This window comes from Ambystoma mexicanum, chromosome 6q, assembly GCF_040938575.1.
Source record: "Ambystoma mexicanum isolate Mex_15411 chromosome 6q, UKY_AmexF1_1, whole genome shotgun sequence".
Lineage (NCBI taxonomy): Eukaryota > Metazoa > Chordata > Amphibia > Caudata > Ambystomatidae > Ambystoma > Ambystoma mexicanum.
In genome coordinates, this window is record NC_090937.1 from 992462026 (window position 1) to 992478591 (window position 16566).

At 46.3% G+C, this 16566-nt stretch overlaps 1 protein-coding gene across 19 annotated transcripts in view; it reads right to left on the reverse strand.

Moving 5' to 3' along the window:
• The window catches only part of SORBS2 (sorbin and SH3 domain containing 2), a 923152-nt gene that overhangs the window by 187471 nt on the left and 719115 nt on the right, over positions 1 to 16566 (reverse strand). For all 19 annotated transcript variants that reach the window (XM_069631529.1, XM_069631528.1, XM_069631527.1 and 16 more), the window contains one exon: positions 419 to 468. In XM_069631529.1, coding sequence (XP_069487630.1) covers positions 419 to 468 — 50 coding nt within the window. The remainder of the gene's footprint in view (positions 1 to 418; positions 469 to 16566) is intronic.

Here is a 16566-nt window from a genome sequence, read left to right on the forward strand (position 1 = left end):
CACTTGCTCTGTTAGGTCACTCCTTTAATTACACAGGCCACTCCTCTTTTAAAGCTTTATCAGCTACTTGGGATTTGACTGCTCGAGACCCTCATTAGGCCCCACCCCCAAACATTGCATCAAAAAGCGTTATACTCCCACCCCTCTCGATTTCTTATCCCACTTAAAGCACCTTAAACTAGTTTTGCAAAAAACAAGTACCCACGAAACACATGACTTTTATTCCTGTAGCAATAGAGGTACCTTACTGCAATGCTTAGGTCCAATATAGCGCTTGCATGGACAGCTTTTGCACTTTCGATGCACTGTAAGTAGCTGCGGCTAATACCCAGCACAGTGTCCATTAGGTTCTGGCATGCAGTTACGATACACATTGACCTCTCTGCATTCATTTATCAAATTCTATGATGCTTCTTACCTGGACGGTCTGTCCTGGCCCCTCTCGGCTGGCGAGTAGTACAAGGAAGTCTGTGAAAGGCAAGCACAGGCATGGAGCTGTCAGTTCCCAGAGATGACGGGTAACACTTCCGTAATTTCCCCTCCGCCTGCCCGGCACTGCGCAGAGGGCAGCCAGAAATCAATGCACATTATGCGCGCCTGGCACATCACAGACGTGTCGCCGCGGAGCCACTACGTCACAGAGACCCAATTATTCCACACTCTCATGCTGGTCCCTTCTGCACAACAGCGCACTCATTCATGAGTTCCACTTTTTAACCCCAGATGCCTGCGTGTCCCTGGAAAGTGGAGACGGCATGCCAGGGAAAGCTATTAGTGCCCATCTGCCAAGAGCAGCTGCAGCAACGCCCCTCGTTACGTACCAGTGTCTCGACATCAATTAACGCTGGGCACTCCTTGTAGGCACAGCTGAAATAATAGCCACACGCTCTGGGGTCACTTTCTGCTCTGGTTAAGTCCATGGTCGTGGTCCCATCTCCTCACAATCAAGAGTTAACCGCACACGTGTCATGCCCTGGCCCAGGGTCTCTAAAGGCTGGAATGCAGCTCCACTAGAATATTTTTAACCTGTCAACATAAATAGGTCATCAAGTGACAAGCGCCCACCCTGCCGTTTCGTGGGGTTCCAGGGCCCTGGCTCGATTTAGCCACCTTGTGTGGTCTGCAAGCGGTTCATGTTTGTCTGTTGGGTGCACTGCATGGGAAGTTCTTTTGCAAACATAGGACAAGGACTAACACGTGCACCTGTTACTATGATGAACATGCCTCCAAGCAAAGAATATGGCAGGAGTTACATGCATAGTGTAGCATCTTGGGAGATGTAGTCATACAGATCTGCATCTAAGCAATTGGAAGTCCTTTCATTATCTCTCATCTTTACCCTCAGCCTTGTATGACCCGCACAATCCGCCAACTGAGGAAGACCGCGCAGCTCCAACTAAGCCAGTAGCACAAGGCCCGCTCTCCTTCACCCTTTGCCCCCCACAGGGACTCCCTTTGCATGCTCCCTACTGCCCAGCACTCTGCTAAATCCATCTTCTATGTGAACCTTGTCTTGTATCTTTGTTCTCACCCTAGGATACGCCCTGCTATGCTTCTGGCCGTGCTGGCTCCTCCTCCCATGCGCTAACTCTCTCCTCCAATGATGTTTGCCTCTTACTTCTCCTCCAAGATCTCCAAGATCAGAGACACACAATTCCCTTTCTCGCTCTCCTCCTTCCTTCCCATCTCCAATCCCTAACAGAAGTGGACTGGGAACTAAAGGAGGCCCTGGAAATAATTACTGGGGACCAAAAGAGGCCCTGGAAATAATGTTCAAAGTGGCCCCATATGACTCATTTTCAGCAAGCCCAATGCTTTTCCTATGAGAAAATTTAAAAACACCACACAAAAGAGGCCCAGGGTGCAGAGGCCCACCGGGAAATCTGCAGAGTTCCCGATAGGCCAGTCCACCCCTGATCCCTAATGTCTCTAGGCGCCTTTTGACCCACAACCCTCTTTGAACTGGCACCATCTTCTTCAGAGCCCAACCCTCCCATGTACCTGTGGGTAATTTTCCATGCCAATCAAGGATCTGCTCCTACCTCTGCACCCTCTTTAACTTGCCTCATGCCACTGGAATATTCCTCACCTAATTTAAAATACCTGCTGTGTTACCAGTCTATAAAAAAGAGCCCTCTGCTTCCCCATATCCCTGCCAGCTACAGGCGTGTCTCCCTTCTCCAGAACCAAGCGGGCTCGCCAGCCACGGGGGTGCTCAATGGACACTGTGGACGCCTTCAATCTGCTTCAATCTCAGTTGCGCAGCTGAGGCTACACTGAGGCGGCACCTTCTCAGAAGTGCTCATCCCTCAAAATGATCCCTAATTCACATCCTTCCCATTCTCTCTGCAGCCTTCAGCACTGTCAGTCACCACTCTCTCCATTATACGCCATCCAATCTCGGCACCCTGGACTGGGCCCTTCCCTGGCTTGCCCATTCTTCGCCAGCTCATAGAACACGATCCCCTATAATCCTACTCCTCCCTCAGTTGCAGTCACGGAATTCTGCTGGGAATCGAGGAGAACACCAGGCGGCGCTCCAGGCGTTCGTGGAGCAGCCAGATCATGGTCTGCTACTTCTGGTGCCCGTCGACCACTTCTCACTGGGGGGAATGAGCAAGGCTGTTTACTTCATCAACTACAGGAATTGTTTGTTTTAGTTGCGTAGTCGTTTTTGTCTTAGTTGCGTATTTATGACATGCTTTAATACCCGTAGGTTTCTAAGCGCGGACCCGGGGCTCGAACCTGTGTTGCTTCGTGTCATCTTGCTTCCAAGGCGAGCACGGTGCCACTGAGCTATCCTTCCAGATTTATCTAGAAAGGTCCAATATGACATGTATTTGGAAAAAGAGGATAGCTCAGGGGCGACGCGCTCGTCTTGGAAACAAGACGATGCGGAACAACACAGGTTCGATCCCTGGGTATGCGCTTAGGGTATTAAGTGTGTTATAAATAACTAATTATAGTTATAAAAACACATCCATGTTGAAAGTATTGTCAGTATATGAGTACTAAATGCCACTTTGAGGCCATATCAATGGCATTGGGCGCTTTACAAATGCCATATAACATAACAAAAAAAACAGAAGTCAATAGTCATGGAACCAGCCATGTGGTGTTCTCCCTATTTCGGTTTTACAAATTCAAAACAAGAAATACGGCAGCACAGGTAATTGGAGCTCTAATAGTTGTAATTTATGCACACGGATTGAAGGGAGGGGATTGTCTTTAAGAGAAAACAAGCATTTACAAAGCAAACAGTTTGGCTTTTTAGTAGGCATGAGTTAGGCATTTTTCAGGCACTTCCATAATAGTAGTAAGTGGTCATAAAATGACAAAAGCTGGCAAATTGTGTTATTACAGGAGCATACCATGTCAAATGCTTATCAAATTCATCTAAAAGAGCCCAAACAGTTGGCTTTACCAATGCTTCCTTTTAATGGGAATTCAGTGCAACAACAGATTCAATGACACACATATTGCTTATAAATGTAGTGGCTGAGGAACATTTATTTAAGACATTTTTATTAAACTCGTAGCTGATGTGCAGCTGCAATTAAGCTATTATCTCTGAAAAGCGTGAAAGTACAAATTGATTCCCAGGGTTGTGTTTTGGGCAGAGAGGGACAGCTGGGTAGCATGGCCACGTGCAGTCAATGGGTGAGTAAAAAGTGAAACAAAACCCACAGGCCCTGATTCATCAAATTATTTACGTGGGAAATAGGGGACTTGCGCTCCAAACTGCCTGCAAATCCACATTCGTGGATGCACGGAACCGACTGTGCAGGAATTTCTTGGGACTTGCGTGGAGAGCGTGCAGGCCCGGAACATCTGTGCAAGCCGTTGAGCGCCTTGCATGAGACACCACGCAGAGCGTGGGCTTGGCTTGCGCAGAGGGCTGTGAAGGGGGCAGAACAAAGAAAATGGGGAAGAACATGTGAAAAAGTGGGCATTACGAGGGACGGCCCACATTTGCGCCAAACAACACATATTCATAGAATATTCATGGAAACCCCTGTGCAGCCTTTTGGTATAGAAATGGCCATGCAAATCCCTCGATCACTATGCGACCCAAAGGCAGGCGTAAGGACACTTACGCATAGGATTTACAGCACAGAGTTGGGTTTGAATGTCGTATTTAGTGGTGCGTGTACATAGTGTAGCGGGGGGGTAGAACAGTTTACGAGGGTTTGCATGCAGATTTTCTGATTTTCGACCGAGTTACGATTTTTCATATGCATGTTGTCGGGGTGCCGGCAATAGTTACGGGGGACCCTATGCAGGGTCCCTGAGATGCAGGCCTGCTTGTGGGGGACCTCATGCACTGTTTGAAGGGTGCGTGTATTCGCGGGGGAGCATGCGCAGGTAGCTATTCTGGCTGTTTATGCTTTGCGTGTGGCCATGTCGGGGGCTTCCCGGGTCCGAATTGCGGATACAGTTACTTTGCGCAGTAAATTCCATGAATACGCAGGGCGTGCTTTTTTTATTCTGCACGCAGGCTCACACAGCCTGTGTGCCCCTCCTCACATGCAAATTCGATATATGCTATTTCCCATGGCAATAATTTGGGATTATAGGCAGCCTTTGCAGCCCCATCTAGTAGCCCAAACTAAAAACTGGGCATCAGCAAGTTTAAGAATACGTTTGAGTCTGCACAACTCGAAGTCAAACTTTAAACGCAGTGCCACATATGGAAGGGTTTGATTCCTGGGTTCTATTTTTTGAGGATTTTTGTCTTTTCTCCATTTACAAACATCCAAAAAGTGCCTAAACGAATACTCCCAACTCTGTGGCTATGCATGAACACCATAATGCTCAGATGTGTCAGAAGGAAGGCATGACACAGTGAACACTTAGGGCCTCATTACACGGATGGCGGTAAGGATTTACCGGTACCGGTAAAATATCGGTACCGGTAAATCCTTACCGTCTTACTACGAGGTCCCTTTGCGGGTTGGGGGATTTAACGCCTGCTTTTTGCAGGCGTTAAAAACCAACCCGCAAAGGGACCCAGGGAGCTAATTACGGTACCGCAATTTGCGGTACCGCAATTAGCGCCTTCCCCATTCCCATTATGCTCTATGGGGCAAAAATGGGAATGGGGAAGGGCAATGGTGGAAGGGGGAATTACCGCCCCGCCAACCTTGGAATGGGGCGGTAATTCCCCTTTCCGCCAAGGCGGTGCCGGTATTTTACCGGCATGAACCATGGCGCTAATAGCGCCATGGTTCTCCGCCATCCGTGTAATGAGGCCCTTAGTCAACATGAACTTATTGAATTCACTGGTACAGGGCCGCTTTGTGCCACATTGCGCAAAGTTATGCACTGGTAACAAAACATGGAGTACACAGTTCTGCACCACTTATCTTCCTTGGCTAGTAAAGAATGCAGTGAACTGGTTACAAAAGTATTTGTGTCCAGGAAAAGCCGCGGAGGATGACTGGTTATGCGATAAGGAAGAGATTAAACGCAGTTTGCCTCAAACATAGACCCTTTTTGTACATTTCATCATGGAGTTACAGTCTCTGTGAACAGCAATATTTTTGGAAAAACAAACATTTATCTAAGAGGCTCCAGAATTAACTTTTGCACAATCACTTTCACATATGTGCATTGTGCATTCACCAATAAATCATGGATGCTTCACACGTGACTAACCCCAGATTCTTGCCAAGACGTGGTGCAGCGCTACTGCACATGCGCTTGACAATGCAGATGCATTATGAAGAAATAAGAGGCAATTCTCATACCACTTATTTTCCTGGCAATGCACAGAATAAACAATATTGCAGTGGCGATGTGGCCTTGTCTTTTGTTTCTTTGAGCCTGCAGATCACTGTACTCATGGATAGTGCTACAACGAGTAACTGCTTGTAATTCGTAGAGCTAATCCAGAAAGGAGTGCTTGAATGTCTGGATGTAGGCAGCATTTTCTGCATATTTAATGTTTAACAAGAAGCATGCAGTAGGCCTTCATGCAATACGTCCCAGGGACATGTATAAAACGTGCAGTACAGGCTGTACTTTATTTGCAAATGTCTCTGAGTTCCGGAGCGTGGACGACTCCCGTAGGTTGCCTGCACAGACAGCAGCCAGTGTGACCAAGGGTACACATTTGCGGACTACTGTCTGGCAGCGTTGCGCATAGGCAACACAAGGAACGCTGCACACGCCTTTATAACCAGGGCATTTGTGATGCTACCTTTACACCCCCAGTTACCACTGAGGAACACCAAATAAGAATATGCCAATAAGTAACAATATCAGGTTTTTATATAGCGCCTAATAACGGCTTTCCCAGCCTCTAGCTGCTTTGATAACAGCGGTTACTATTACACATTTAAATTGCACACAATGTGAAGCCCTATAGAGGATGACAGCCTGAGAAAGCACTGGTGGCTGCTTAACCTTTCCAAGTGCAGTCATGCCTCAAGTCAGATTCGAGCACTTCCCCCTGAACTATCCACCCCGTTTACCATGGTTTAATTGTCAAAAATGACTAAGTGGTAAATTACTGCAAGGTAGGTTTGCTCGTGGGGGTAAACTATATAGGTATAGAGGGGTGGAGTAGGGTAGGGGTGGGTACAGGATTTGAGATGGGGACTGGTGGACTCCCTTTAACAGAAAAAAAGGATAAAAGCCACATTGCAACTTGACCACCATGTACTGTACCACTTTCTCATTTTGGTAGAAGAAACCATATAGAACCATCCACCTGAAACTTAGGGCCTAATTCATGGAATGTTTAGAGCGGAGCAAAGTGAATTTGCACTGCAAAAAAAAAAACACGTTGCACCGGGCCTAATTCACAGAGCAGTGCAAAGTGTATCTTTGCAGAGCAAAATGGGTCTAAATGGGCCTAAAAAAGCGTTTTGTGTGAATTAGAGTGCTTCCTCAGTTGTAGGGAACAGGTGAGGGAGTGGAGGGTTCTTGGGCCAGCATTTATTGTGTGATATATGGTATTCCCTGTGTGTGCAGTATCCCAACCCACCTATGACCAGCAGTCCCTGCAAGTCTGGGAAGCTTTGCTTCCCAAGCCTGGCATACTGTCTGGAGTATTGCATACACGTTTTGCTGCAGAGACCTCTTCTGTGTGTAGCTGCCATTGCATGTTTTGCAGGGTGCTAGCTTCATGGCCCTTGTACATGCGCATGGAGCAGGACTCAGGGAAAGGTGTTGATCGACACCTTCCCCTGCTTCCTACCTGAAGAAATCCTCCTGCTACAAGCTGACAGCAGCACAGCGTCCACAGCAGAACCACAGGAGCAGTAGCTAAACAAAATATAAGTGTGCATTTGTGCAGGTAAGTGTATTTGTATGAGTGTGTGTGTGAGTGCAAGGGGTTGTCTGTGTGTGCACCGGGTATTTGTCTGTGTAAGTATGTGTTTGTATGGATGCAAAAGGAGGTGCGGGGAGGTCCGGTTGGCTGCAGCAATTACGGCATTATACTGTGGGCACCAGATTCATAACAGTCTATTACAGTGACAATGAATGATAACATTCTGCTGTAGGCAACAGTGTCAAAAAAGCGTATTACAGTGGCAATGAAAAATTACATTATACTATGGGACACAGCATCATGAAAGTACACTTCTGTGATGCTGGAAATGCATCGGAGGGACAGGGCCTCCGTATCCTTGTCCTTTACTGCCTTTTTATCGTGTGTTCTGTCATGTTTGCCGCGCAGGAGTTCATGTGGGACTCCTGGCGGTACAGCTCTCTCTCTTTTGTTTTGGTGAACAGGCCCGTGGGGTGGGATACCCTTACGGCACCCGTGGGTGGGGGTACAACCCTGTGCCCCTAGTGTATGTTTTGGGCACCTGTGGGTGGCCCACAGAGCAGGGTATAGGCTGGTGGCAGCTCCATGCTGACTTTGACAGGTGCGCTGAGTATGCTCCATTTTGGGGATCCCCAGGCCCTGCCCTTGGAATCAGTTGATTCCGGATAGAAAACAAGATGGCCCCTGTGGCCTCTTGCTTTCTATTACCTATTACCTTGTTTTCCCAAAGTCCTGGGAAGCCCTGACTCTGTCCCTTCCCCCTGACTGGCTGTTGGGTGGAAGTTCCATATATGGTGTTGTTGTGAAGTCCAGTCCAGACTAGGGGTGTCACGGTATTCGTTTTATGACGGTACGATAACCTTCTTGCCAAATGACGGTATATCATGGTTATCGCGGTATAGCAGGTGGAGTTAACTGATCTTAACAAATATTTTCTAAAAGGTCATAAATTGACAGATGTATCATCACAAATAAAACCAGGCACCCAGGGCCAGAATTGGGCTTTTCAACATACTTTCCACTGAAATGCCTTGCTTCCACCAAACACAAACACACGTGTGGAGAGGAGGGGGTGGGGGTGGAGGCCTGCTGCAACTGGCAAAGCAAACTGAATAGCTTTTCTTAAGTGGTCATTTAGGCTTTTTGCTTCCCCACTGGCTACTGGTGAAGATGAACATGTTGCCATCTTGATAACCTGCATGCCACAGATCAATAGAGGCTGATGGTAGTATACGCTTGTGCACACGCGCACGCACACGCACACACACACACACGCACTTTCTCTTTACGTTACAGCCTTTAGTTTACTTGCGGGCCAAAAGGTGTTCAGTAATCACTGACATGTTACCCTTTGGTATGGCAGCAGGGAATACCCACAGAGATGAGTGAATTTCGCAGTGTGACTTATTATATGTAAATTCAATGATAGAACCAGGGAAATCCCCCATTGCCATATGTTTAGAGAACATTATCCATTATAAATATATAAACCCCAAAGCCGCCACCCCAAAGTAAACCCTTTTCCTTCTTGGCACTGCATCTATTCTTCCTATTGCTAACATATTGATTTTGTGTAAGGCACGTGTGGTTTATGGAATGGCATTAAAAACTGCTCCAACTGAAACTACTTGGCAGACGGCACATCCAACAGTGCAAAACCAAGACTGCGCAGCAATTGCTTACTGCAGCTTTTCCAAATCAGATTGAAAAGCACACTTAACGGTATGAACGGTATAACGGTATAAACAATGTGACGGTTATTATTGTTCAATTAAGTGGTTCACGGTATCTTTAACGGTATACCGTTATACCGTTACATCCCTAGTCCAGACTGACTGGAGCCTTCCCAGTGACTGTATGTTGTGGGTACCTCCTGTGGGTGAGACCTAGGTGAATGGAGTGTGTGACCAATATGCACTTCTTGTTGTGGTTGTCTGGTTTCTGGTATGAGAGACAAAGACTGAGACAGCCCTGCCCGAAACTGGCCTGAATGCAGTGTGTAGTGTTGAATGGCTGAGTACTTGTCCCAATCCACATTCCTTGTTGTGAGTGTCTGAGAGGGAGGAGGATGGCCTGAATGCCCTGTGTGCCTGATTGGCTGACTGACTGCATGAATGCCCTTCTGTATGATTGGCTGCTGAGAGTGACCCAGCAGTGTGGATGAGAGACAAGATAGTATATCTGGGGACCTCTCACCACTGGAAATTGTTCAGAAGCGTTCGGAACGTTCAGAAGCATTCAGAAGTGTTCAGAAGCGTTAAGAAGCTGTGTCTACACTTTAAGAGTAACTGGAACTGCTGATCCTCGACGCCCAGCTAGAAGATGAAGACTTGCTGTTGCATTTGCTTCGACCTAATCTGAAAGCTGCCGAATTCAACAAGGACTGATCCGAGAGAGGACCTGGTAAGGCGCCCTCTTCCTGTGCTCCGAGGGACCATCGAGCACCACTAACCTTCACCGAAACTCCCTGGAAGTCAGACCCTCGAAAGGCTGCCGACCTGAGATGGGACCGCTGAGGAGAATGAAGCAAAGCACCCAGACTTCGCCACTGTCGAAGTCCATTGCCATCTACCAGGGTTCGCAGGTTTGTGTAACCGCTGGAGGCCCGTAGAATTTGTGTTGCCCAGCCGTGGGGACCACTTGACGCTGTGCCACCGATGACCGCAGCCGCCCGCTCCTTTGCCTAAGAACATTTGAATCCAAGGACTCCCTTGTCCACATCGTCGACCGCTTTGTCCCGCCGGAGAAAGTCAAGGATGACCAAAGCACAGAGGAGAATCCGCCGGTGGGTTTCCCGCCACCTGAAGGCCACAACGACTTCAATGACTCGACGCCCTCGATAGGGCCACAGCTCTTCTGAAACTCTTTGCGGTCCTGAACAATCTATCGCCGAGGTGCCCCACACACCTCATCCTCGCAGGACGTCGCTGATGAGCACCGCCTGGATCGACATCAGGGTCTCGGCACCCTTGAACATCTCATTGCCGCAGTCGACGACAAGTTCACCATCTTCGATGCCTCTTGACGATCCGTGGCTCCCGCTTTAAAGGGAGTCACTCAAGAAGGATCCTTCGACGCGTCTTCGAAGAACTCTACTCCACCAGGTACATTGGGGGGGGTAAAACCTTAATAGGAGGGAATAAGGCTATTGAACAATATATGGACTGGGCTTGTGCTATATATCTTTATTTTACAGGTTGCCCAGGTGGGGGGATCTCCACACAGAACTGTGTCTATCGGTGTAGGCCAGCATTCTGCCTATTGTTTCAACCATCTTACGTTCCTTACTATCTCTATTGCTGGTTCCCTCGTTATTGAACTGTGTGACATTGTAACCGTACAGTTGATGCACTTTAATGAGATTTGATAACATTGGTGGTGCCACTTTAGAATTGTATATATTTATCATTGTTGATTTCCGAGTACAAAGTGCGTTATTGTGATCGTGTACATACCTTTGAATATTAATTATATAAAGACTGTGTTTTCAGCAATACAGTGTGTGGACATTCCTTTGTGGGGGTTCGGGGACTACACTGTACTTAAGAACCAGCCTGCATCACCTCCTGAGAAGCTAGGCCTTGATTTCTCGTCCATTGCTACTGCTTGAGAATCTTGGCTGGGGTCCTCTGTGCCTCTCCTCTACCATATAGAGAGCGGAAGTAAAGGCACCCCCCTCCAGTATCTTCACAAATTCAGTGGCAATTATGCTATAAAATGTGGGAAGTAGCATCATGAAAGTGCTATACAGAGGCAATGATGGCATATACTGTTGACACCAGCATCATTGATCTGTTTTACAGGGGTGACGCATTCTGTGGGGACTATCATCAGGAAAGAGCTTTACGGTGGAAATGCTGGCATAGAGTGTGAGCCTTAGTCCCATGAAAGTGATTCACAGTGGAAAAGATGGTATATACTGTGGGCAGCAGCATCCTTGGTGTGTTTTTAGTGCCGGTATTGATGCATATTTGGATCACCAGCATCATGAAAGTGTTTACAGTAGCAATTATGGCATACAAAGGGGGATCCATCATCATGAAAGAGATTTATTGTGAGAATAATGACATGTGATGTGGACTCCAACATCATGCAAGTGTTTTACAGTAGTAATGGTGACATACACTGTGAGAAGCAGCACCTTGTAGATGTCTTATAGTGTGAATAATAACATATACTGCAAGCACCACCATCATCATAACATTATTTTACAATGGCAATGACAACATATACTCTGGGCATCAGTGATGTGAACGTATTTTACAGTGGCAATGATGACATAAATGGTGGGAACTAGTTTTATTATCATTTTTTTACTCTGGTAATGATGACATATATTGTGGATACCAGTATCACAAAACCGTTTTTTCACTTGCAATGATGAAATATACTCTGGGTACAAATGTCATTAAAAGTGTTTTACAGTGGGAATGCTGACATACACTATGGGATAAAGAATCATGAAAGTGCTTTACAGTGGTAATAATGACATGTGCTGGGGGTACTCATATCATGGAACTGTTTATCAAAGGCAATGATGATATATGACGATATATAATGTGCACACCAGCATTATTAAAGCATTTTACAGTGGCAATAATGAGAAAAAAATATGTGGGAATAGGCATCATAACTTTGTGTTCTAAAACATTCCTGTGTACTGTTGTAGACCTGGTATCTATTGGATGGTTTATGTGTTACCCTACAGAAACGATTGTACATTTAAATGCACTATTTCAACACATTATTTGATCAAATATTGTAGCGCAGAACATCACTTGAATTCCAAAAAAAAAGAGAAAAGCAAGACACACTTATACAGATTTTGGCTTTGTATACTTGCAAATAGCTGAGCAATAGCCAGCATGTTGTGTCATGCAGGGGCCAATAACCTTTCTAAACAATGGACTGTATGATGGGGGCACTGGGTAAACACGTCCTTGCCTTAAGCTAAGATAACAAAATGGGTTTGAGAGCAAGTAAAAAAGGAACAGTGGGTTTAACAGGGGCGTCTTAAATTCTTACATTAGCTCTTGGAAAGTACCTGGGGCTGAAAATAATTCCAATTGAACTAGTAAAGTTTTAACAGAATTCAATAACGATTAGATGGATTAATGGAGTTCAGAAAGTGGCAGATACAATTACATTGGGCTTCATCACAACTTTGATGGTGTGGTAAAAAAGTGGCAATAGTTCCATTACTGCCACTTTTACTGCACCATTGAATTTGGAGTTTAACCTTGAAGTGGAGGATCTACCTGCAGCATCATGCTGGGCGTAAATCCTTCACTTTAAGGCCAGAAAGGGGAAGATTTACCGGATAATATTACCACTTATGTTAAATCCACCAAAACATCCCAAAGGAGGCCCATGGACTCCAAAAATTGAGATTTGCACCATCCTACCACAACTCGTAATCCTGTGGTAATGTCTCGGACTGAATGGCAGTCGCGGTAAACAAGTTTGGTGGTAAATATGCAGATTTACTGTGGATTTACCACCAGACTAGTAATAAGGCCCATTGTCTGTAATGCGCCTTCACTCAATTACTTAATATACAATTTATTCAGAATATATACTTCCTCATCCTGATACAAAATACAAAATAGAATAACATGGTTTTGTGATCATCTTTGCAAAAGTGCAGTATCCGTCTCACAGGCTGAGTAAATATGTTAAGGAAATGTAGGTAATGTGAACAGCAAAAAGTTGTCAGGGGAATTTAAAGTAAAGGAAATCAGACAATTATGAAAGACAATGATAATTAATAATATAAGCACCATTGAGGGGATGTCGCGTGTGAGGCAGTCCGTTAGCCAAACAGGGCTAATTCAAGTTGTCTACGGAGTGGAGCATGCAGTTGCCCTCCCCCAATCCATGCTGGCGATGTTAGATTCCTGCTGACTTTGTTACAACATCTTGGCTTCTCTTTTGGACATGCCAGCTGGCCTTGTTATTAGAATGTGAAAGTCATAGGGTATGTATTAAAGATTAGTACCCCGGCGAGAGACAATCAGAATGCAACAAGCATTCTGATTGGCTCTCGCCAGGTCCCTACCCGGCTGGGAATCCCTCCGTCGGGATTCCACGGCCTTTGTCCCTGGTGGGGGGCGTGGCAGCCCCTCAGCCAATGAGGAGGCTCGAAGCAGGACCATCCCCGCTCCGAGCCTCCCCACGGCTGAGAGGCTGCCTTCGCCCCCCGCCGGGGACTCGGGTAAGTCTTTTATTTTATTTTTTTTATTTTTCCCTCCCCTCCCTCCCACCAGCCCCCCAACTTACCTTCTTGATCCTGCGTCTTCGGCGGGGGACGAGGAAAGCCTCCAGCCGTGTGGAGACTCGGAGCGGGGCCATCCCCGCTCTGCTCCTCCACACGGCTGGGGGCTTCCCTCGTCCCCCTGCCGGGAACACAGGTACTTTTTCCTCCCCCGTCCCATTCCCGCCCTCCCATCCCTACTTACCTTTTTTTTATCCTTTTTCGGGAGCGGACGCACTGGGAACACCTGTGTTCCCAGTGCGTCCGCTCCCGATGGCCGCCATGGAAAGGGAAAACGGACTCCGTTTTCCCTGGTGGCGGCCATTTTCTCGGTCGTTTTTTTTTCTGTCCAAAAAAACGCTGCAGCGTTGAAACGCTGCAGCGTTTCGGGACAGAAAAAAATTGCTTTTAGTACCCTGGTCACGCAAATTTTGCGGGCCGGGATACTAATAGCAATAGAACCCTCGCGGCGGGGGCATTTCCGACTCTGGTAATGCCCTGGGGCCTTTGGTAAGGACCTTGCTTCACTCGGGTCCTTACCTATGGGCCCCGGGGCATTACCTGAGTCGGTAATGCCCCCGCCGCTCGGGTTCTATTGCTTAAATAAGCAACATTTCTCTGTGGAGTAGAACCCTCAAGGCTCTCACTTCTAAGCTGCTTCCATTACCAACATGTTGGGGCACAAGCAGTGCCGAAGCATACCACAATGAGATCTGGGAGTGCGCGCGCACCCTGCCTGCTTGGCCCTTTCTCAGTGGAAACGCTGCCCAGACCAGTCCAAGAACTATCTGTGGGGAAGCAGGGTAGGTTTTCTACACTGGTGTCAAACTTCCTCTAATAATCACAGACGTCCATTCTTAGCATGTTAAGACGTGTTTGAACATGCGATAACACAAAGAATCATGAGAGGTGACTACAGCTGACCAGCTATAGAGCAGTGTTTCAGAATACTACACGTCCACACTGGGCCGCTACTCTCTCGTTTGAGATAATCAACCAACCAATCCTTTCTTCAACTATATATTGAGGAGATTGCTGATGAAATAAGAGAGATGGGGAGCTCATGATCCCCTCAAAGGAGAAAGCATTAACATTGTAGGAGATGCTTGTAACGGGAGAACCTAGAATGTGCTTTTAATACCCCCTTTTAGTACATGATTAGACCCTATGCTAATCTTCCTAGGACTGTGAAAGCTAGGCAGCTCCACCGTCGTCTGAGTATGCACTCGCCAACGCGTTTGAGTTTCTACACATGGCATGAAATGGAGACCACACTGACAATTCTTGTTGGGTGACATTCCAAAAGTCGATAATCAAGGTCATTTCTCCTGATCAACCACTTTAACTAGTCGGCAGCCCTTGAATGGAGGCTGGTTTATTACATCTCATTGGGTAGATTGAAGTCATTGTTATGGCTGTGCGGTCCGCACGGAAGTGGTTTGATTACTTCTTAGTGCATGGGAATATTATGTGAAATTTGGGAATTGTGTGACTCATACCGCTCCCATGCATGTTGTATACTTCACTGATGATTTCTTTCTCCCAAACTATTTTTTATTTCAAATATTTGTTACCCTCTCAGTACCCTTATGATGTTTATTAAGTGGTCTAATTTTCACTCACAGCTTATTTAATTATATGTCCTATGTTTGATCGCAGGCTGTACGTCCTCATCCCATCCCAACCCGTGGAGATAGTCGGACCAAACTTTTGCAGTTAAACTGCGTGTGTGCCTAGTACAGAGTCATTGGGCCTCATTACGACCCGCGCGCTAAGGGGTTAACGGCGCCGTAAAAGGCTGCGGCGCCGTTAACCCCTTAGCGCCTAATTACGAGGTCCCTTTGCGGCTCCAGACCAGCCGTTATAGTAGGGACCCGCAAAGTGACCTTGAAGGTAATTACGGTACCGCAATTTGTGGTACCGTAATTCCCGCCTTCCCCATTCCCATTGAGCCCTATGGGGCAAAAATGGGAATGGGGAAGGGCCAATGGTGCATGGGGAATTACCGCCAGCCATCCTTGGAATCGGGTGGTAATTCCCCATTGCACCATGGCGGACTTGTTACAATACCGGCAGCAACCATGGTGCTAATAGCGCCATTGGTTAACGCCGGTGTTGTAATGAGATCCCTTGCCTGCTTTTTAAAACTAATGTCGATGATCCGCAGGTCTATCTTCATATTACAGCGAGTGTGGATCTATGAACCAGCATGCTGGAATCACAGTTCAATTGCGATAGTAGACAATAGACAGACAATGAAACAGGCCACACATCTCCCTTGCACGCGCACAAACACTCACACTCACACCCAACAGTGTTATACCCGAGGGGAGACACCCAATTTACAGACGAGCAGAAACATGAATCATTTTTCATGATCTCCTAGAAAGGGATCAGAATAGGTGTGGATTGAATTATAATCATTGGTGGCTCCTCTGAAAAACATGTATTGATCCACCTGATAACTCATTATATGAGAAGCGTATGCGCAATAATCTAGAAATAAACAATGTATATGTGACAGAATGTCAAGAACGGTTGGATAGTAGAGGTTTCTCCTTAGATAGAGTTATGGATAATTTGATTCAACAGAAAAAGAGGTTGTGGCAACAGGACTGGTGTGTTACATGTCAAGGCACACAAAAATACAAGTACACTAGAGCAATTGGCGCAATATTTAGTACGGTACATTTCTCCTAGTCACAGATTATCAATCATGAGATTTAGATTTAATATACGAGAGAAATAGAAACTTTAGAACATCTGGTTTCACATTGTGAAGTGCTCATGAATTTTAGAAATGTGTGTTCCGATAGATTTACAAGAGATATTGTTAACACCGGGGTTGTTCATATGGGAAAGGATAAATAGTGCTTTTTTCCATTGCACTTTTAAACTCTTTATTACTATTCTTATAAAGGATACATTTGACATGCTTAAAATGGTAAATAAGATTCATATGAGGGCCCTACACATTGTTATTGCCCTTGATGTGATTTTTTGATTTAGTTTGTATTCTTTTTTTGTATTCTTT